At 41.7% G+C, this 22490-nt stretch overlaps 1 protein-coding gene across 3 annotated transcripts in view; it reads left to right on the top strand.

The window, feature by feature from the left end:
- The window catches only part of ypel1 (yippee-like 1), a 102165-nt gene that overhangs the window by 71068 nt on the left and 8607 nt on the right, over nucleotides 1-22490 (top strand). For all 3 annotated transcript variants that reach the window (XM_034171156.1, XM_034171154.1, XM_034171155.1), the window contains one exon: nucleotides 20466-20509. In XM_034171156.1, the coding sequence (XP_034027047.1) occupies nucleotides 20466-20509 (44 nt within the window). The remainder of the gene's footprint in view (nucleotides 1-20465; nucleotides 20510-22490) is intronic.

Below are 22490 nucleotides of genomic sequence, written 5' to 3'. Positions count from 1 at the left end.
CATTCACACCAAAGAGTTCAATCGTTGTCTCAACAGACCAGAGAATTTTGTTTCTCATGGTCTGAGAGTCCTTCAGGTGCCTTTTGGCAAACTCCAGGCGAGCGGCTATATGCCTTTTACTAAGGAGTGGCTTCCGTCTGGCCACTCTACCATACAGGCCTTGCTGCAGAGATGGTTGTCCTTCTGGAGCGCTGACAGAATGACCATTGGGTTCTTGGTCACATCGCTGACTAAGGTCCTTCTCCCCTGATTGCTCAAAAGGGTGTGGGTACTAGACTGGCCTGCCTGCAGTCCAAACCTGTCACCCATTGAAATTGTGTTGCGCATTATGAAGCGCAAAATACGACAATGGAGACCCCGGACTGTTGAACAACTGAAGTTGCACGTCATGCAAGAATGGGAAAGAATTCCACCTACAAAGCTTCAACAATTAGTGTCCTCAGTTCCCAAACGCTTATTGAGTCTTGTTAGAAGGAAAGGTGATGTAACACAGTGGTAAACATACCACTGTCCCAGCTTTTTTGAAATGTGTTGCAGGCATCCATTTCAAAATGAGCAAATATTTGCACAAAAACAATGAAGTTTATCAATTTGAACATTAAATATCTTGTCTTTGTGGTGTATTCAGTTGAATATAGGTTGAAGAGGATTTGCAAATCATTGCATTCTGTTTTTATTTACATTTTACACAGTGTCCCACTTCATTGGAATTGGGGCTGTATGTTTCTACTAAATATTATCGCATTTTAGCTTTATGAGGCATTATGATATCTTTGCGATGCAACACTCTGTCTGCCTGAATCTGTCAGCCTGCCTGAAATGTATCTATCAAATAAACAATTGGGCTTTTTCATAGCTTAAATAAGATCAGTCATGTCATTTTACTTTAACAATCGTAAGCAGAGCTCTTATTTCTGAGGAAATGATGAAACACATTACAAATGTCGCGTATGTAATTTCCGAAAGCGCTCCTTTTGTTAAATTGAGGTCTGGTGGTGGAATTGAGCACATTTGGCTGCATTAAACCCGGAGCTGAACCTTCACCTGTTGCAATTGGTGTCTGTTGAGACAGATGGTAAAACTTGACTTCAGCATGTGTGTTAATACAGTAGCTTCATGATCTTTATTTACTTTGGGTTGTTGTTTCACACATTTTTAAAGGCTGAAATGAACTCTCATGTGAGTATGTGGGAAATCAGACAGTCTGTCTGTGTTTCACCTCCCCGGGCGCATTTAGAATTGTGCATTTTTGCTAAAGGAGCAAATTTCATATTAGAGGTGTTGTTCCCTTTGCGTCTCGGATGGCCAAGATGATTCGGGGACTTGTTTAGTAGAACTCATTTTAAAATTGTGCTTTAGCACTTTAAGAGCACCACTTTGGTAATCGCACTCCGTTCTGGTCATGTTTTATTAAGTAAGGTAAAAGAAAAACAACGGGACGTCTCTGGACTGCACTCTGTTTTTGTGCATATTTTGGAGGCAGTTCTTGCAGAATCCTACTGGGCTCTAATAGGATTGTAGGAATCTGGAATTACATTAAACCCTGTAGGGTTTTAGTGCAAGGCTGCTGTCTGCATTCAGACAAATTAAAATGTATGCTTTGCTTTAGTGATCTTGTAGGGAAATCTTATCAGTCAGTATGAGGAGCGTCCACGCTCATGTTATGCTTTTATATCAGAGTTATCTAGAGTGAAGCTCGTAGAAAAGCAAATGCAGCCAGAGTAAAAATAGACTGTGGGAAACAGATAAGTACAGCGAGGGAGGGAGCAGGTGCAAAGTTGTGGCTCTGTTGAACTACACGGAAGCAGATACGACATCCAGCCCTGGTGACACGGAGTGACCCCTCCATTACTGTAAACACTGGAGAAATCAAACTGTCTGCTGTACAGGAGGTGACCCGGTTCCCTCCCTCGATTAAAGGTTGCATGGTCACAAGTCCATTTGAATTGCGTAACTTTGTAATTGTAAGGTACCGACATCCTCAGCGACAGGATACAATCTTTAAAAACAAACCACATTCCTAATTTGCAGTGTGTGTGCTGCTTAAAGGCCAAACTCCTTTTTGTTATGTGAAACAAAACATTCGATTTGACGAACGCTCGGGTTGTTAAGTGTCTCCTGAGCCTTGGCGGTTTCCCCCCACTGGACGCTGCTTGTGGTCAGACGAGGCAGCTGGTGCTCTTAATCGGCGGTATTAGCTCTCTGCCCTCGACCACAGACACAACCTTATCTGCCGCACTCATTTGCAATGGAAAAAGCAAAGCCGATTGGGACCTGTCTGCCAGCCGAGGATGACGGGGCCCACAGGAAAGAAGCCTGGCAGGGTCCACCGACACCCACTGTGACTGCTTTCCTGCAGCCTACATGGAGCAGCTTGGTGCAAATACCCACAGGCAGGCGGCTGTTTACGATGTCAGTTTTTATTATAGTTCTGTTTGGGGGGAGGTGCCGACACGTGTCAAACGTATGTGGCCAGTTGACACGGTACGTGCCTTAAAGTTGCGTAGGCTTTTTAATGTGCATCCCTGCATCTTCTCTGCTGTGCGTGCTCAGAAACTAATTGGTGGTTTGCTGCTTAACAGGTGGAGGAGCCTGATTTCGGCACATAAGAAGCCCAAGTAATGCATGATACTTCCATCTGAGACAATTATGCCTGTGCCTAGTATAGGCATAGACCTACACTAGGCACAGGCATAACAAGTTGAAATCTGTTTCTTATTCAGACTTCTTCCACAGCTTTTTCTCTCGTAGATTTCTTTTACCAGTATGTACCAGTGTTCCCATTGGCGCAGATTACACACATTTGCAGTAGTTTTTTTGTTTTGTTTTGTTTTAGATGTGGGGGAAGGGTCTTTAAGGTACCTGGAGTACAAGACGTTATTATTGAGTTAGCCTCATTTCAGAAAAGCAACATTCGTGATAGTGCACAAACAGGCCCTGCACCGACTGTATTCTGTACAATCCCAGTTCATTCACTTATGTTTTAATATGCTTCAACACCAGAAGGGGTAATTCAACAAGAACATTTTGAACATTTCTTTGAATCATTGGTGAAATATCAATCAATCAATCAATCAATTTTTTTTATATAGCGCCAAATCACAACAAACAGTTGCCCCAAGGCGCTTTATATTGTAAGGCAAGGCCATACAATAATTATGTAAAACCCCAACGGTCAAAACGACCCCCTGTGAGCAAGCACTTGGCTACAGTGGGAAGGAAAAACTCCCTTTTAACAGGAAGAAACCTCCAGCAGAACCAGGCTCAGGGAGGGGCAGTCTTCTGCTGGGACTGGTTGGGGCTGAGGGAGAGAACCAGGAAAAAGACATGCTGTGGAGGGGAGCAGAGATCGATCACTAATGATTAAATGCAGAGTGGTGCATACAGAGCAAAAAGAGAAAGAAACAGTGCATCATGGGAACCCCCCAGCAGTCTACGTCTATAGCAGCATAACTAAGGGATGGTTCAGGGTCACCTGATCCAGCCCTAACTATAAGCTTTAGCAAAAAGGAAAGTTTTAAGCCTAATCTTAAAAGTAGAGAGGGTGTCTGTCTCCCTGATCTGAATTGGGAGCTGGTTCCACAGGAGAGGAGCCTGAAAGCTGAAGGCTCTGCCTCCCATTCTACTCTTACAAACCCTAGGAACTACAAGTAACCCTGCAGTCTGAGAGCGAAGCGCTCTTTTGGGGTGATATGGTACTACGAGGTCCCTAAGATAAGATGGGACCTGATTATTCAAAACCTTATAAGTAAGAAGAAGAATTTTAAATTCTATTCTAGAATTAACAGGAAGCCAATGAAGAGAGGCCAATATGCATATTGAGATCCCATCAGCTTGTCATATGTTCCTTTGGATGCAGAACAGTATTTGAAACTGGTTTTCTATTCATTCCCGAGCAGTGTTTCAAGTTAGCTATCACTAATTTGCAGCACAGACAAAAAGTTTTGGAACCATCCTGAGCCACACGTTTGGTCTATTTAATTCTGGTTTTTTACTAGCCCATATTTAATCTGGATTTGTCCACATAGTGAGCATCAGGTTTCTCCACAAGGCTGCTAGCTTGTTATCTGGACAGGGCACAGTCAAGAGCACATGATATGTTCAGGACACAAACTACATGTGGGTGTCAACCACAGCTGTTCTGAATTTATCCAGCATTCACTAACCATCCAGCAGGTGGCAGACACGCCTATGGGATATTACATTGGCCAAACAGAGTTGCTCTTTGGTCATTTTGGTGTGTCAAAGTTAGGGTTGGGTATTGAGAACCTCTTCTTTTTGGGTATCGTTAAGAAATGATTGATCCATCGATATCAATAGCCTTTTTGCTTAACGATTCCCTTATCGGTCCTTCAGAGTGGCCGTTGTTTTTGAGGGCTTTTGTCGAGAAAATGATGATTTTCCTACATTGATTACAGACCCTGTAGCGGGTCTGTAGTCAACCGTTTCTGCAGCACGGCTCTGCATTAAACCTTGAACCAACGAAGCAGTGCCAGGGCTGTACAGTGCGAGCGTTTTGCTCGCATATTGCGCCTAAAATTTGATTGTGCAAGGGAAAAAAAAATAAAACGGGCGCACGTGTGCGATAATGTATTTCAACCCTTTCATTCGCATTTTGCTCCTAAAATAAATACAGTGGTCCCTCGCTAACACGGTTCACCTTTCGCGGCCTATCGAGCCGTCCTACCGTCATTTGAACGTTCAAACTTGGATAAGACAGCTGATTAAAACGGTGGCCGTCTTGTTCAAAACCGTCTAAAATGCGCAGTTTACCGGAGGAGCTTTGTGTGTGTGTGTCTGCAGACTGCGAACGGAGGCACGAGACGTTACATTCTGCTGAGAAGCATCAGTGCATGTGACACAGCGAGCGCGGAGCAGAGAGAGGATTTTAACCCGAGTGAACATAAAAAAACCAACAAAAAAAACTACTTTTCTCTGCTCTTTCTCTACCGGTGTTTTTCTGACAGCACCACCCTGTTCACACCATGTGCATGTCGTATACTGAATTTATGAGATCATGAGATGAAATAAACGGTCAAATATCCTTAAAAACATCCTTAAAAAAATGAGAATATATGAATGAACTGAGGAAAAATTACTCAAACACTGGATAAAAAAATAAAACCCTGCTGCAGTGATGTTCAGAGGCACAGATCACAAAAAGCAGGTGAGAACTCTGAACTTTAACAGCTGCTATTTTCCAAAGGTATTTATTTGTTCAATCTTAAGCGATGAGGAGAAATAAATGACTTCATCACACTAAATGAACTGGAGTCAGAATAAAAATACAAGCTGCTGATTTTTGTTATTTTCCAAAGTTATTATAAGCTGCAGCTATATGTTTTATTCATTTCAAAGTGAGTTACCTCTTATTTTATTCTGATTTATTTATACAAAAAATATGGGGAGTCAAATTAGCCTGCATTGTTCTGTTCAGTTTATATCAGTTTTCCTGCACGTCCAGGTATTTTTTCCTCTTTATAAGAGTTTGGTGTTTGCATTTGTGCCACAAAGTTTTAAAACACAATAAAATGTTCACACTTTTCTTTAAAGCAGTACTGTAATTTCAGAAATGCAACAGAAACAACCACAAATCAAAAAAAGTTGGGACTATAAGTAAAATGAAGATAAAAATAAAAAATGTTGCAGAGTTGTGTCTTGGTGGCTTCCCTCACTTGTCTCCTTCCAGCATGGACATTTAGTTTTTGAGAACTGCCTACCTGACACAGATTTACTATTAAATACCACACTGTTTGTATTTCTGAATGATTGATGTAAATGAAGTCTAAGAAATAGTCACTGATTTGGAAATGTTCATGTTTTCATCCCGACATTTCTCTGAAAATGCTGCAGACCTTAATTTAGGAAATTCTGTATGATCCCACTAGTCGACTAATCGCAAAAATAATCCTTGACTAGTCGACTATCAAAATAGTCATTTGTGGCAGCCCTATTTTCAAACCATCTCCCGAGATTTTCGAAAAAGGGGGTAGTTTTTCGTCAGACCCCAGTAAAAAATAAAATTATAAAAAATTTCATGCAAAAAAGCCCATGATAGGGGTGACTGTCTGAAGGTTTTTCCTAGATAGGGGGTATATTTTCAACATGGGGAACAAACATAGGTACCCCCTTGAATTGGGGAGTGGGGGGGCCAGGATTTTTCTACTCAGGTTTGAACTTTGAGAGTGTTTACACACGAGAGAAAAGTGAGAAAATGTTCATGCCTGATTGAGAAAAGTGTATAAAGTGTGTAGTGAGGGGTTTTACAGCTTTAAAACGTCTATAATAATTGTAAAAAATAACGCTGGCCACTTCGCGGATTTTGCCTATCGTGGGCTATTTTTAGAACGTAACTCCCACGATAAACGAGGGACCACTGTATATCCCATAGAGAAAACCATTCCCACATCTGTACAAATCAACAAGAGTGTGTGTGTGTGTGTGAGAGTGTGTGCTGTGGACCGTTGGTTGAATGTAGCTAAGCGTAGCAGGCGACCTGAGTATAAAAAGTGGGACAGGGATGTTATGTGTGTGAGGGTTTAAAATAATACAAGAAATACACAGCAAAAAGTAATGAAATGGACAAAAGCAATGATGTAAATAATGATAGAAAAGGAAGTAAAAAACAATGAAATAAATACAACATTAGAATCATATAAAATGTGCATGTGTGTGTAGAAAAGGTACTCTCTGTACAGTATGTGTCTTTGCGTTAATAATAAAATTGTATCAAGAAATTTCACAGTGCTCCTAAATTTTTATCTGTGCTCCTAAATTTTTTCATTTAGGAGCGCCTGTGCTCCTAGTGAAAAAGTTAAGCGTACAGCCCTGAGTGCTTCGATCTGCTGCTTTGTTGGTTCATTGTTTCATTCCTCTTCAGAATTAGCAACTCCACTTCTTAACCCCTGTCAAAACCATTAAAATATGCCAATCGTGAGTCACTTTTGTGTGGAATAAAGTGACTAACTGGGACTCCTGTCTGGTTGTGAGAAAGAAACGAGAATCGTCCTCTGTTCCGTTGCTCCAAACACTGCACCCCTCTCTAGTGAGTCTAGAGTCCGGTCGGAATTAATAACTTCAACGCAAATAGCCCTTTAAATCAAATGACACTTCTTTCCAAATGTAATACAAACAATAAACTGCAATCCATCAGAATGTTTTTTTTTCCTCCAAAAATGAGACATCTTGCGCCGCAGCAGCCCAAGACTGTATGGCTGCAGACCTGCAGACTCCAGCAGCTACCTGAGTTCAGCTCAGATGTATGGAGAGACTTTCAGGCCATTAATATCTGAAAGGAAATGCTTTTTACAAGAACTACAGATTTTATTTCTATTTTTTTGTTTATTTCTATTTACGAGGTTAGGCTGAAAAGTTCTAAGGCTCACTATAATGCAGTTAATGCATTACTCCTTCTGGACTCGTATGTCCAGAGATCAAGGATACAGTGACCAGTTTCATCTTTATTTACTTTAAGAAAACTCAATAAAATGTTGTTGACATAGAAAACCTCTAAAGCCTACTTGTAGTGCACAAAAAATTCACAGGAGGTATCGATAAGGAATCGGCTCGATAAGCGGAATCGGTAATGGTATCAATAAAATCTTATCAATACCCATCCCTAGTCAGTGTTCACCATTTGCAGTAGTGTCTGTACTTATATGTTCTTTTAATTCTGCCCATTCTCCATGTAATATGGAATTGCATCACGAAGGGCATCTGACATAAAACGTGCCAAATCCATCCTGGATCTGCTGTGGCAACTCCAAGTGGGAGGGTTAAAGGAACTTTGTTACAAGGTGGGAGGTGATGGTCTAGTGGTTAAGTGTTGGGCTTCAGACCAGAGGATCCTTGGTTCAAAACCCACCCAGAATGATTAATCACTATGGGCCCTCAGGCAAGGTCCTTCATCCCCATGTTGCTCCTTGTGTGTAGTCAGCACCTTGCGTGACAGCACCCTGACATCAGTGTGTGAGTGTGTGTGTCTGTGTGAATGTGAGGCATCATTGTAAACCACCATGACCTTCTGATGCAGATGTAAAAGCGCTATATAAATGCAGTCCATTTCCAGGGTGTGCCCGCCTCTCAGCCCCTGGGATCAGCTCCAGTCCCCTCTGACCCTTAATTGAAATAAACAGGTTTAGAAAATGGATTGATGGACAAGAAGATAACATTTGTTGGTTTTTGAGTTACTGGCTACAAAAGCTGGCTGGGATGGACTCAGTCACTCGCCCACTCATCTACGTGTGCTGCTACCAGCACAAAGAAAAGGCTCTTACACATGGAGGGACCCATAAATAACTGCAACAGGCTTCTAGAGGCATTGAAGCTGCTTTAGCAGGTTGTGGTGACTCTGCTGAGCTTCACTTGTTGTGAAATAACTTGCAAAATTTAATTCAGTTCTCTTCGTTTCTGCATGTGCAAGCTTGTTTGACAGCATTGGAGTTTAAAGACGCCTGTGGGGTTGAGTTTCAGTGATCGAGGAAACTTTTTAAGGAGGAAGGAATTCGGTTGGAGTTGTTGTTTGAAAACATTTGAGTTTTCTGCTGTACGCACATACAGAACCCAGTCATCTACATGGCTGAGCCTGGTCGTGCAGATTGGACACCAAAACTACATATCTGTCATTTCAGATATTTTATCAATGGTCTGATGCCAATGTTCAAGAACAGCGGCTGCTAACGGCCACTGTGATCTGCTTATGGAGGCACAGACAACTCAGAAAATCTGTGTGTGTGTGTGTGTGTGTGTGTGTGTGTGTGTGTGTGTGTGTGTGTGTGTGTGTGTGTGTGTGTGTGTGTGTGTGTGTGTGTGTGTGTGTGTGTGTGTGTGTGTGTGTGTGTGTGTGTGTGTGTGTGTGTGTGTGTGTGTGTGTCACACTGAGTCGCGGTCAACGTTGATAGCCGATCGATCACAGTCACTCCAGTTTGTTAAATAAAATTACAAGTTCACACACACGAACAAATAACTCATGGTGGGACTAAAGTGAAACTGGGCATGCTGGTTCACACGTGAGGTTCATCACACACAGTGCTCATGAACCGCTACCGTAGTCGGGTCCGAAAATAGTTTGACAGAGACACAGTTTTTGTATACTTGTGTTTTGTGGGCAGCACTGTGATTTAGTGGTTAGCACTGGTGCCTCACAGTAAGAAGGTCGTAGGATTGGTTCCCGGCCTTTCTGTGTGGACTTTGCATGTTCTCCCCGTGTCTGCGTGGGTTTCCTCCGGGCACTCCAGTTTCCTCCAACAATCAAAAACATGTTTATTTAGGGTCTGCTCCTTTCTCTGCCCCTGACTGAGGCAGCGTCTATATCTGGAGTTGGTCCGTGGGTGCTGGCCTGTGTCTGCCCACTGCCCCTAGTGGTTAGATTGTGTCTAACTGTAATTAGGATGGATTAAATGCAGAGGACAGGTTTCATTGTATGTATATATCTGCAATCACAATAAAGTTTATATTCTGTTCTGTTCTATACCACAGTGGAGCTGAATTGAAATAATGAAGATCTGCTTGTAGTGGTGTCAAATTTCAGCCTTAGTTCGAGGGCTTTCGCTGAATTACAGCCATTTTTGTACACAGTCCCTCCATTTTCAGAGGTTGTAGGTAACTAAATCTAAGGAGTGTTTTGGATGCAAATCATTACTTGGACGCATGGACCTCCCAAGTTACTGAATATGTTTTGGAGTTGAATTGTGTGTAGAATTTATGAGCAGAAATGTAATACGAATGATGAATTAAGTGCAACAAAATTATTTTCACACCCAGTTAACTCAGAAATATAGCAAATACACAATTATTACTGGTTGAACGTAATAATGGTACACATCAGAATTAAAACAACCACACATATACATTTGATTGTTTACATACAGTCTATCATCCAAATTGAGGAAGTGAGTGTAGGCCGCAGCAGACTCCTGTGCAGACGAGCTTGGGGGCGCTGCAGCTATGCTGCGCGGTCTCCCAGAGTGGCAGAGCGGAGGCGACCACCCTCGCCAGAGTGGTACAAATATTTCTTGAGGTGAAAGATGGAATGTACCATTCAACGAGGCTTCGTTGAATGGTACGTTCCATCTTTCACCTCACGGAATATTCGTTCCATTGAACAATTGGAAAAACACTCATTATTTGTTTTATATAACAGGGAAAATAGATCCTTGTCATTCGATGTTTTATTCATTTATAAGTAACAGAAAAGGGACTTACATTTTGGTGTTCGTCACTGGTGCTTAACAGTCCAACACAAACTTTAAGTAGGAGTCCAAAGTTATTCTCAGTAATCCATGATGCCGTCCACTGACTTCGTGTACAGACTGCTGTCTGCTTTCCTCACTCCATGAAAAATCGCATCAGAAATTTGTCCACCTTATCATCTTAACCGCTCTTCATGCCTCCAGACGGCTTTCGGTGTGGTGTATTTGTGTGTGTGTATTTGTTTGTTTGTCTTGGAAGAATTAGCAGCATCAATTAGCTCTTTCAAGTCATCCTCCACCAGCAAAAAAAACTCTGCCATGTTTAGCTAAGCACCGCCCCTGGTAGTGTGAGCATGTGCGGTGGTCGGTGTGTGCAATAGCACATTTCATATGGCACCAAAATTGCACTCTAAAAAGAACTACTGCATGGTCAATGAAACGCAATGGCAAATGTAGGAATAATCCATGTCACGTGACATACAAGCCACCAATCAAATGACAAGGGTCCACTCAGCCGTTATATAAAGCATTTATAACCATCTGTTCAGTACGAACAACGAACCAGTGTTTCATGAGTTTAGAACGAGCCCTTGATATCTACATATAAGGGGTCCGTCTCACGCACGCCACCATGTTGAACAGTCATGTAAAAGGGACACACTTCCCCTTTGCATTTTGTAGAGCAGCCAGAAGCCTGAAGGAAACAAAACAGAAGAGGAATCAGCGACTGCTCCCCCAATGCAGGCCAACAAGATTGAGAACCCTCATTTTTTGTGAAATTGAACATCATACATTTTGCTTATTGCAAGCGATCCATGAATCCACATTGTCAGAGAAGTGAAAACATCAAGGGAAACAAAATCATGACCCACAATGATGCAATATCCTACACACTGTATCTTTAAGGAATACAAATGGTATGAGACTGTACGGTAAATCTGTTTGGAGTACATGATTCTCCAAAATGCAAGGAGACAACTAGTGAGGGAAGCCACCAAGACACATGTAACAACTCTTAATTGGAGAAGCAGTGCATTTTGGAACTTTTTTCAGTTCAATCGCTAGTTAAACAGCATCATGGTGAAATGAAACAAAGAAGGATTTTAGTAAAGAAAAAAGACTTCATTATATAGTCTATTAAAATGGTAATGCCCCACAGTTTTTGTCAAAGTGCGCACCGTCCGATTTGTCAAACAGCCGTTCACAATCCAGTGATTATCAGATGTTTTTAAAGTGAGTTAAATGATTTTCTACTTCTCTGTTCTTGGCATAGAACAGATGAGCGATGTGATGTGGTTGACGTCCATGCCGTGTGCTCTGTTGCTTGTTGCTGCATCCCTGTAGGGACGGCACCTTAACACCACACCAGAAGCCGCCCTCATATGGTTTCCACCTTGATGAGTATTTTTTCCAGTGATGATAGGAGGAGTGGTGCCGAAGCCTGTTTGGAGAGACCTTTAAAACCAATGAAAGGTGGATCATCTCGAGCTAAAGCAATAATAGGAACAAGATGAGAGGTGAAAATGTGACATCTTTGGTGTTTGCAGAACTTGATGTGGCGTCTCGATGTATAAAAACCCAGGTGATGACGGCTTCCAGACACAATTAATCACATCACGGTGTGATGATATACAACCCCTGGCAATAATTATGGAATCACTGGCCTCGGAGGATGTTCATTCAGTTGTTTAATTTTGTAGAAAAAAAGCAGATCACAGACATGACACAAAACTAAAGTCATTTCAAATGGCAACTATCTGGCTTTAAGAAACACTATAACAAATCAGGAAAAATAATTGTGGCAGTCAGTAACGGTTACTTTTTTATACCAAGCAGAGGGAAAAAAATATGGACTCACTCAATTCTGAGGAACAAATTATGGAATCACCCTGTAAATTTTCATCCCCAAAACTAACACCTGCATCAAATCAGATCTGCTCATTAGTCTGCATCTAAAAAGGAGCGATCACACCTTGGAGAGCTGTTGCACCAAGTGGACTGACATGAATCATGGCTCCAACATGAGAGATGTCAATTGAAACAAAGGAGAGGATTATCAAACTCTTAAAAGAGGGTAAATCATAACGCAGTGTTGCAAAAGATGTTGGTTGTTCACAGTCAGCTGTGTCTAAACTCTGGACCAAATACAAACAACAGGGGAAGGTTGTTAAAGGCAAACATACTGGTAGACCAAGGAAGACATCAAAGCGTCAAGACAGAAAACTTAAAGCAATATGTCTCAAAAATCGAACATGCACAACAAAACAAATGAGGAAGGAATGGGAGGAAACTGGAGTCAACGTCTGTGACCGAACTGTAAGAAAGTGCCTAAAGGAAATGGGATTTACATACAGAAAAGCTAAACGAAAGCCATCATTAACACCTAAACAGAAAAAAACAAGGTTACAATGGGCTAAGGAAAAGCAATCGTGGACTGTGGATGACTGGATGAAAGTCATATTCAGTGATGAATCTCGAATCTGCATTGGGCAAGGTGATGATGCTGGAACTTTTGTTTGGTGCCGTTCCAATGAGATTTATAAAGATGACTGCCTGAAGAGAACATGTAAATTTCCACAATCGTTGATGATATGGGGCTGCATGTCAGGTAAAGGCACTGGGGAGATGGCTGTCATTACATCATCAGTAAATGCACAAGTTTACGTTGATATTTTGGACACTTTTCTTATCCTATCAATTGAAAGGATGTTTGGGGATGATGAAATCATTTTTCAAGATTTTCTTTTTTCTCTTCACTGTTCTCCTACGCGGCTCGCACTCGTGCCACCCTGCTCCGTGCACACCTGCTTATCAGCTTTCCTCAAGCACACGTATTAGTTCATTTCATGTGGAGAGACGAGACTGAAGTGAGTGAAATAAAGTCTGAAATGTGATTCTAATTCTGTTTGAAGCACAGTTTTTGTGTTGAAACTACAAACGTCTAACTTGTTTTAAGCTCACTGACGCGCTTTGATGCCTGAACCATCATTAAGCACACTCACATGTTTCATTCAGCTTTCAGCTTGAAAATTAAGATCCCAGATTTAATTATTAAAGGGATCATGCAGTGGAAAACCAATTTTAATCAACCTTTATTTTCATGTGTTTTAAGGTTTAATGTTAAATATTTCTAATGTCCTACAATTCTGAGTGTTTTTACAGAAATTATCCAGCTTTGTCATTTAGGCTAGTCCTGACACAGCTTGTTTAAGACCTTTGTGACATGTGTAACAGAAATACACCCCACATACTTTTACCTCATTACTAAAAAAAACTAAACATCCCAGAATTACCAGTCCATTCCAACACCCCAAAAGAAAAAAAAAGAAAAGAAAAACTGATGGGCCATGTAAAAAATTATAGATTACACAACTTTACCATTTATCTTTCATCTTATCAGAGTTGCTAAAAATGTAAACAACAAAAAACAGTCTAGTATTGTAGAACATTAAGCTTTGATAGCTAGAGAAGTGCAGACAGCTTCACTAGTATTTGAACACCAAAACCCTTTTTATAATGTTGCCTCCGTACAAAACCGCTGCGAAGTTGACATGAATGAGTCAAAATGTCCTTTGCGGGTATTGATTATAAACATGTCATATTAACCATTTAGGAATTCCAGCCACTTACAGCAGTATGTGTGGTTTCTCCAGTCACAACCACAGAATTCTATAATTCCTTCAGAATTGTCTGGGTGTCTTGGTGGCTTCCCTCACCAGTCTCCTCCTTGCACCCCAGTTAGGGACTATTTGTCCCTTAATACTGCAAAACCTGTGTCCCTGATGAGTTTGTTCCCTCTGTGGTTGGGAACCTTGCCTCTCTGGCTCCTTTTGCTCACTCAGCAGTCAGAAACTTGGGTGTTACGTTTGATCTTCCCCTCAGTTTTCAATCAATCAATTTTTTATATAGCGCCAAATCACAACAAACAGTTGCCCCAAGGCGCTTTATATTGTAAGGCAAGGCCATGCAATAATTATGTAAAACCCCAACGGTCAAAACGACCCCCTGTGAGCAAGCACTTGGCTACAGTGGGAAGGAAAAACTCCCTTTTAACAGGAAGAAACCTCCAGCAGAACCAGGCTTAGGGAGGGGCAGTCTTCTGCTGGGACTGGTTGGGGCTGAGGGAGAGAACCAGGAAAAAGACATGTTGTGGAGGGGAGCAGAGATCGATCACTAATGATTAAATGCAGTGTTGCATATAGAGCAAAAAGAGAAAGAAACAGTGCATCATGGGAACCCCCCAGCAGTCTACGTCTATAGCAGCATAACTAAGGGATGGTTCAGGGTCACCTGATCCAGCCCTAACTATAAGCTTTAGCAAAAAGGAAAGTTTTAAGCCTAATCTTAAAAGTAGAGAGGGTGTCTGTCTCCCTGATCTGAATTGGGAGCTGATTCCACAGGAGAGGAGCCTGAAAGCTGAAGGCTCTGCCTCCCATTCTACTCTTACAAACCCTAGGAACTACAAGTAAGCCTGCAGTCTGAGAGCGAAGCGCTCTATTGGGGTGATATGGTACTACGAGGTCCCTAAGATAAGATGGGACCTGATTATTCAAAACCTTATAAGTAAGAAGAAGAATTTTAAATTCTATTCTAGAATTAACAGGAAGCCAATGAAGAGAGGCCAATATGGGTGAGATATGCTCTCTCCTTCTAGTCCCCGTCAGTACTCTAGCTGCAGCATTTTGAATTAACTGAAGGCTTTTTAGGGACCTTTTAGGACAACCTGATAATAATGAATTACAATAGTCCAGCCTAGAGGAAATAAATGCATGAATTAGTTTTTCAGCATCACTCTGAGACAAGACCTTTCTGATTTTAGAGATATTGCGTAAATGCAAAAAAGCAGTCCTACATATTAATATGCGCTTTGAATGACATATCCTGATCAAAAATGACTCCAAGATTTCTCACAGTATTACTAGAGGTCAGGGTAATGCCATCCAGAGTAAGGATCTGGTTAGACACCATGTTTCTAAGATTTGTGGGGCCAAGTACAATAACTTCAGTTTTATCTGAGTTTAAAAGCAGGAAATTAGAGGTCATCCATGTCTTTATGTCTGTAAGACAATCCTGCAGTTTAGCTAATTGGTGTGTGTCCTCTGGCTTCATGGATAGATAAAGCTGGGTATCATCTGCGTGACAATGAAAATTTAAGCAATGCCGTCTAATAATACTGCCTAAGGGAAGCATGTATAAAGTGAATAAAATTGGTCCTAGCACAGAACCTTGTGGAATGCCATAATTAACCTTAGTCTGTGAAGAAGATTCCCCATTTACATGAACAAACTGTAATCTATTAGATAAATATGATTCAAACCACCGCAGTGCAGTGCCTTTAATACCTATGGCATGCTCTAACCTCTGTAATAAAATTTTATGGTCAGCAGTATCAAAAGCAGCACTGAGGTCTAACAGAACAAGCACAGAGATGAGTCCACTGTCCGAGGCCATAAGAAGATCATTTGTAACCTTCACTAATGCTGTTTCTGTACTATGATGAATTCTAAAACCTGACTGAAACTCTTCAATAGACCATTCCTCTGCAGATGATCAGTTAGCTGTTTTACAACTACCCTTTCAAGAATTTTTTGAGAGAAAAGGAAGGTTGGAGATTGGCCTATAATTAGCTAAGATAGCTGGGTCAAGTGATGGCTTTTTAAGTAATGGTTTAATTACTGGCACCTTAAAAGCCTGTGGTACATAGCCAACTAACAAAGATAGATTGATCATATTTAAGATCGAAGCATTAAATAATGGTAGGGCTTCCTTGAGTAGCCTGGTAGGAATGGGGTCTAATAAACATGTTGATGGTTTGGATGAAGTAACTAATGAAAATAACTCAGACAGAACAATCGGAGAGAAAGAGTCTAACCAAATACCGGCATCACTGAAAGCAGCCAAAGATAACGATACGTCTTTGGGATGGTTATGAGTAATTTTTTCTCTAATAGTTAAAATTTTGTTAGCAAAGAAAGTCATGAAGTCATTACTAGTTAAAGTTAATGGAATACTCAGCTCAATAGAGCTCTGACTCTTTGTCAGCCTGGCTACAGTGCTGAAAAGAAACCTGGGGTTGTTCTTATTTTCTTCAATTAGTGATGAGTAGAAAGATGTCCTAGCTTTACGGAGGGCTTTTTTATAGAGCAACAGACTCTTTTTCCAGGCTAAGTGAAGATCTTCTAAATTAGTGAGACGCCATTTCCTCTCCAACTTACGGGTTATCTGCTTTAAGCTACGAGTTTGTGAGTTATACCACGGAGTCAGGCACTTCTGATTTAAAGCTCTCTTTTTTAGAGGAGCTACAGCATCCAAAGTTGTCTTCAATGAGGATGTAAAACTATTGACGAGATACTCTATCTCACTTACAGAGTTTAGGTAGCTACTCTGCACTGTGTTGGTATATGGCATTAGAGAACATAAAGAAGGAATCATATCCTTAAACCTAGTTACAGCGCTTTCTGAAAGACTTCTAGTGTAATGAAACTTATTCCCACTGCTGGTAGTCCATCAGAGTAAATGTAAATGTTATTAAGAAATGATCAGACAGAAGGGAGTTTTCAGGGAATACTGTTAAGTCTTCTATTTCCATACCATAAGTCAGAACAAGATCTAAGATATGATTAAAGTGGTGGGTGGACTCATTTACTTTTTGAGCAAAGCCAATAGAGTCTAATAATAGATTAAATGCAGTGTTGAGGCTGTCATTCTCAGCATCTGTGTGGATGTTAAAATCGCCCACTATAATTATCTTATCTGAGCTAAGCACTAAGTCAGACAAAAGGTCTGAAAATTCACAGAGAAACTCACAGTAACGACCAGGTGGACGATAGATAATAACAAATAAAACTGGTTTTTGGGACTTCCAATTTGGATGGACAAGACTAAGAGTCAATCTTTCAATGAATTAAAGCTCTGTCTGGGTTTTTGATTAATTAATAAGCTGGAATGGAAGATTGCTGCTAATCCTCCGCCCCGGCCCGTGCTACGAGCATTCTGACAGTTAGTGTGACTCGGGGGTGTTGACTCATTTAAACTAACATATTCATCCTGCTGTAACCAAGTTTCTGTAAGGCAGAATAAATCAATATGTTGATCAATTATTATATCATTTACCAACAGGGACTTAGAAGAGAGAGACCTAATGTTTAATAGACCACATTTAACTGTTTTAGTCTGTGGTGCAGTTGAAGGTGCTATATTATTTTTTCTTTTTGAATTTTTATGCTTAAATAGATTTTTGCTGGTTATTGGTAGTCTGGGAGCAGGCACCGTCTCTACGGGGATGGGGTAATGAGGGGATGGCAGGGGGAGAGAAGCTGCAGAGAGGTGTGTAAGACTACAACCCTGCTTCCTGGTCCCAACCCTGGATAGTCACGGTTTGGAGGATTTAAGAAAATTGGCCAGATTTCTAGAAATGAGAGCTGCTCCATCCAAAGTGGGATGGATGCCGTCTCTCCTATCAAGACCAGGTTGTCCCCAGAAGCTTTGCCAATTATCTATGAAGCCCACCTCATTTTTTGGACACCACTCAGACAGCCAGCAATTCAAGGAGAACATGCGGCTAAACATGTCACTCCCGGTCCGATTGTGGAGGGGCCCAGAGAAAACTACAGAGTCCGACATTGTTTTTGCAAAGTTACACACCGATTTAATGTTAATTTTAGTGACCTCCGATTGGCGTAACCGGGTGTCATTACTGCCGACGTGAATAACAATCTTACCAAATTTACGCTTAGCCTTAGCCAGCAGTTTCAAATTTCCTTCAATGTCGCCTGCTCTGGCCCCCGGAAGACAATTGACTATGGTTGCTGGTGTCGCTAACTTCACATTTCTCAAAACAGAGTCGCCAATAACCAGAGTTTGATCCTCGGCGGGTGTGTCGTCGAGTGGGGAAAAACGGTTAGAGATGTGAACGGGTTGGCGGTGCACACAGGGCTTCTGTTTAGGGCTACGCTTCCTCAACTCAACTCAACTCAACTTTTTTTTTATATAGCGCCAAATCACAACAAACAGTTGCCCCAAGGCGCTCCACATTGCAAGGCAAGGCCATACAATAATTATGAAAAACCCCAACGGTCAAAACGACCCCCTGTGAGCAAGCACTTGGCAACAGTGGGAAGGAAAAACTCCCTCTTAACAGGAAGAAACCTCCAGCAGAACCAGGCCCAGGGAGGGGCAGTCCTCTGCTGAGACTGGTTGGGGCTGAGGGAAAGAACCAGGAAAAAGACATGCTGTGGAGGGGGGCAGAGATCGATCACTAATGATTAAATGCGGAGTGATGCATAAAGAGCAAAAAGAGAAAGAAACAGTGCATCATGGGAACCCCCCCACAGTCTACGTCTAAAGCAGCATAACCAAGGGATAGTCCAGGGTCACCCGATCCAGCCCTAACTATAAGCCTTAGCGAAAAGGAAAGTTTTAAGCCTAATCTTAAAAGTAGAGAGGGTATCTGTCTCCCTGATCTGAATTGGGAGCTGGTTCCACAGGAGAGGAGCCTGAAAGCTGAAGGCTCTGCCTCCCATTCTACTCTTACAAACCCTAGGAACTACAAGTAAGCCTGCAGTCTGAGAGCGAAGCGCTCTATTAGGGTGATATGGTACTACGAGGTCCCTAAGATAAGAGTGGGACCTGATTATTCAAAACCTTATAAGTAAGAAGAAGAATTTTAAATTCTATTCTAGAATTAACAGGAAGCCAATGAAGAGAGGCCAACACGGGTGAGATATGCTCTCTCCTGCTAGTCCCCGTCAGTACTCTAGCTGCAGCATTTTGAATTAACTGAAGGCTTTTTAGGGAACTTTTAGGACAACCTGATAATAAAGAATTACAATAGTCCAGCCTAGAGGAAATAAATGCATGAATTAGTTCCTCCTCACAGTCACCCAGTCAGCCTGCTTTCCCGGCTGCTCGGGATCTGCCAGGGGGTAACTAACGGCGGCTAAGCTACCTTGGTCCGCACCGACTACAGGGGCCTGGCTAGCTGTAGAATTTTCCACGGTGCGGAGCCGAGTCTCCAATTCGCCCAGCCTGGCCTCCAAGGCTACGAATAAGCTACACTTATTACAAGTACTGTTACTGCTAAAGGAGGCCGAGGAATAACTAAACATTTCACACCCAGAGCAGAAAAGTGCGGGAGAGACAGGAGAAGCCGCCATGCTAAATCGGCTAAGAGCTAGTAGCTACGCTAAGCTAGCGGATTCCTAAAAACACGCAAAGTGAATAATGTGTAAATAATTTAGAGGTGATTCAGCAGAAGGAGTGCTTTAGTTAAGGCACGTAAAGATTACACTGGGAAACAAATCGTAATCTAGATAACTAGATCAATGTAACTGCGCAGATTAAACAGCTAACAGATACAGAAAAACACCGCTGTGCTCCGGAACAGGAAGTGATACAATACAGCAGTGAGAGCCAACCACCAGTATAATGCGCCAAATCACAGCAAATATGTTACCACCTGGTACAATCTTGTTTCTTTAATTTGTGCATTATTGCCCGTCTGAAAAGCATTGTGTCTAAGGCTGAATTGGAGATGATTATTCATGCATTTGTCTGATCACATTTTTTGTTTTTTAGCCTTAGCAAGTCCTCTCTGGACCGCTTACAAACGGTGCAGAATGCTGTTTAATGCATGTTTATGCTAATGGCCCTGTATCGATCCCCTGGCTTGTCGAAAGAAAACAGTCTGTAAAAAAAATGTTTGTATTAACAATAATCAGTTTGTCCAACTAATAATGATGCTAAACTAAGGGGGACTAATCCCTAAATGACTAATGTGATATTTTTCTTACATCCATTGAACAAAGGTCTTGTGTGTTTCATTTTATTGTGGTGGTGTACAAACACTGTGCCACTGCCTAAATACCTGGAGATCATAAATTCACCATGTTGCAGTTGTATTTCCCACAATAATCACAGTATGACTTTTTCTTCACACCGCTGAAGGCAGATTAAGTGGTGGTGTTGTACTATTGAGGTGCAGTTAGTTTTCTGGTGTGAAGAACACACTTTGAAATAATTCAGCTTCTGTTGTGGAGAGCGGAGCAGCCATGTCATCATGACGGTGAACACGGTGATGACTGACTGGCGTTCTGAAGTGTACATGCTTTTTCTTTCCTACCTGCAGCCAAACTGCTGGATGAAAGGATGCACATCAGTCAGCGGGAGGAGCGTTCCCCCGGGCTGCCGACAGTCTTCGCACACTGCGCGAGCGCGGTGCCGTGCTGCATCTCTTTAATGTCAACTTACGTGCTGTTTCTGTCTCTCTTATTTCAGTCATTTCAAGGCAGTCAAGGAAGAGCCTATCTCTTTAATTCAGTGTAAGTACAAACCAGTCAATTTACAGGTTTGACAGTGGAAATGTTTTGTTTTTGCATAAATTTGCATTTGATGAATTCAGTCACACAACATTGCAACATTGTAAGAGCCGGGCTTTGACCAGAGAAGAGTCACAAGTTTATAGGATGTAATTCAGCTCTTCTCAGATCCCCCATTTCTCTGAAAGAGATAGAAAACACTTCTCCCTCACTGCGTGAAGGGAAGGAAACCAGTGCATCTCTCACACCTGGCCTAGTTTTGTGCTGTTTTGCACCGTAACGGGTCGACTTAGAACTCGGTGAACCTTGGCTAGTTTTCCCAGCAACTTTCACATGGCCACATTTAGTGACTGAGCAGGCATGCCACTCGGGGGGGTAAAAAAAACTCTCCACCAAGGGGGTAATATTTTCACTGTCATTTGTCTGTCTGTTGACAAGATTAGATGACTACAAAAAATAATGAGAGGATTTCATTGAGATTTGATGAGCAGATAGATAATTTTCCAAGAAATAAGTGATTAAATTTTGAAGGCAATCTTGAAAATATTCTAGAACTGAGATCCAGAATAATGTTTGGCACATAGCAATATTTATCTCAGAAAGTTGCACAAATATGAAAAATTGGTGAGCAGATGCATAACGTCCTAGAAAATCAGGGATTTTATTTTGAATTTGATTCCAAACATATTTTTGTTCCAGCATCCAAAAGACGTTTTAAGCAATATGTGGCCTGGGCGCCCACTTGAGTGAGTTCTTTTTTCTTTTCTGACTTTGTGGACACCTAGCCGTGTCAACCACCCTCAGCCCAGGACAGCCCGGAGCAACTCTAGTAACTCTGGTTAAAACTGGCGAACATGCCATCCTCAACTCTTGATATCTCTGAGTCATTATTTTCCCCCATTACTAGGGGAGCTACGACCACTACCTTTGCACCCCTGCAGGACTAAACTAAACCAACTGTTTTAGGTTCCTTAGATGACCCCAAAACACGATTAGGATGTTCCCAAAAATGAAAACTGGCCTCAAGCCAGTTATCCAAGATGGCCGCCAAAATAGTTTTTTTTTTTTTTTTTCACTAAAACACCTTTACACAACATATAAACAACTTAAATATCACAGAGATTCAATGGTAAGACCATTGCAGGTCACAGCAAACGCATTTGTGCCTAAACTAAATTCATTCATGGGTTTAAGATTCAAAATGGTGTCCAAAATAGCCGCCAATAGACCCTTATCGTTAAAATACATAGTAGGAACAAACAATAGACTGAACAGTCCTCCCCAAAAATCGGTCCACCTTTTGCATCTGCGCATGCATCATTTCAGATCACAGCAGCTCGTCTGAGACGGAGTCTCTTCACCCAAAGCAATCAAATAGATTAATGAGATTTTTAACCATCGGATGATCAATGTAAAACCTCTTATTTCTCATTCTAAAGTCAGTTTTAAGCAGAAACTCAATGAAATTCTGTGACGCTATGAAATGCCCGATGCACAGTGAACGCATAAGCTAGCAGCTTGTTTAGCCGTTTAGCTCTGATCGCTTCCACCGTCTTTTATGATGAAATAATGCTGAATTTATGTGGAAATGATTGTTGTACTAAAGCTTCAGATATCTGTCGCTGAGATAGATGATGACTGGAGTGCAGTTTGAAGCAGAAACAACGTGATAATCTGTGAACTGCGTCATCGGGGGACTGATTTTTAGGGGGGGCCGTTCGGCTCTGTGACACCGGTACATCTGAGAGTGTGGACTTGGTCTCAGCCGACCTTTCCCGATGTGTACTGATCTATGCTGAGCACCGTGCAAATCTCCATCCGGGATAGGCAATGAACCGTGCCCATGGTGCTTCTCTAGAAAACGTGGTACCAGACTCAGCCAGGTGTGAAAGCTGCCCACAAATCAAACATGACCACTTGCATGGTGGGGGCAAAAACTGACTGTCCGCCCTGTGCACCACAAGCACTTTTTTACACTGGTTTT

This window comes from Thalassophryne amazonica, chromosome 5 (assembly GCF_902500255.1).
Source record: "Thalassophryne amazonica chromosome 5, fThaAma1.1, whole genome shotgun sequence".
Taxonomy (NCBI): domain Eukaryota; kingdom Metazoa; phylum Chordata; class Actinopteri; order Batrachoidiformes; family Batrachoididae; genus Thalassophryne; species Thalassophryne amazonica.
The sequence above is the reverse complement of the archived record's forward strand: the minus strand, read 5'-3'. Positions and strand labels throughout refer to the sequence as shown.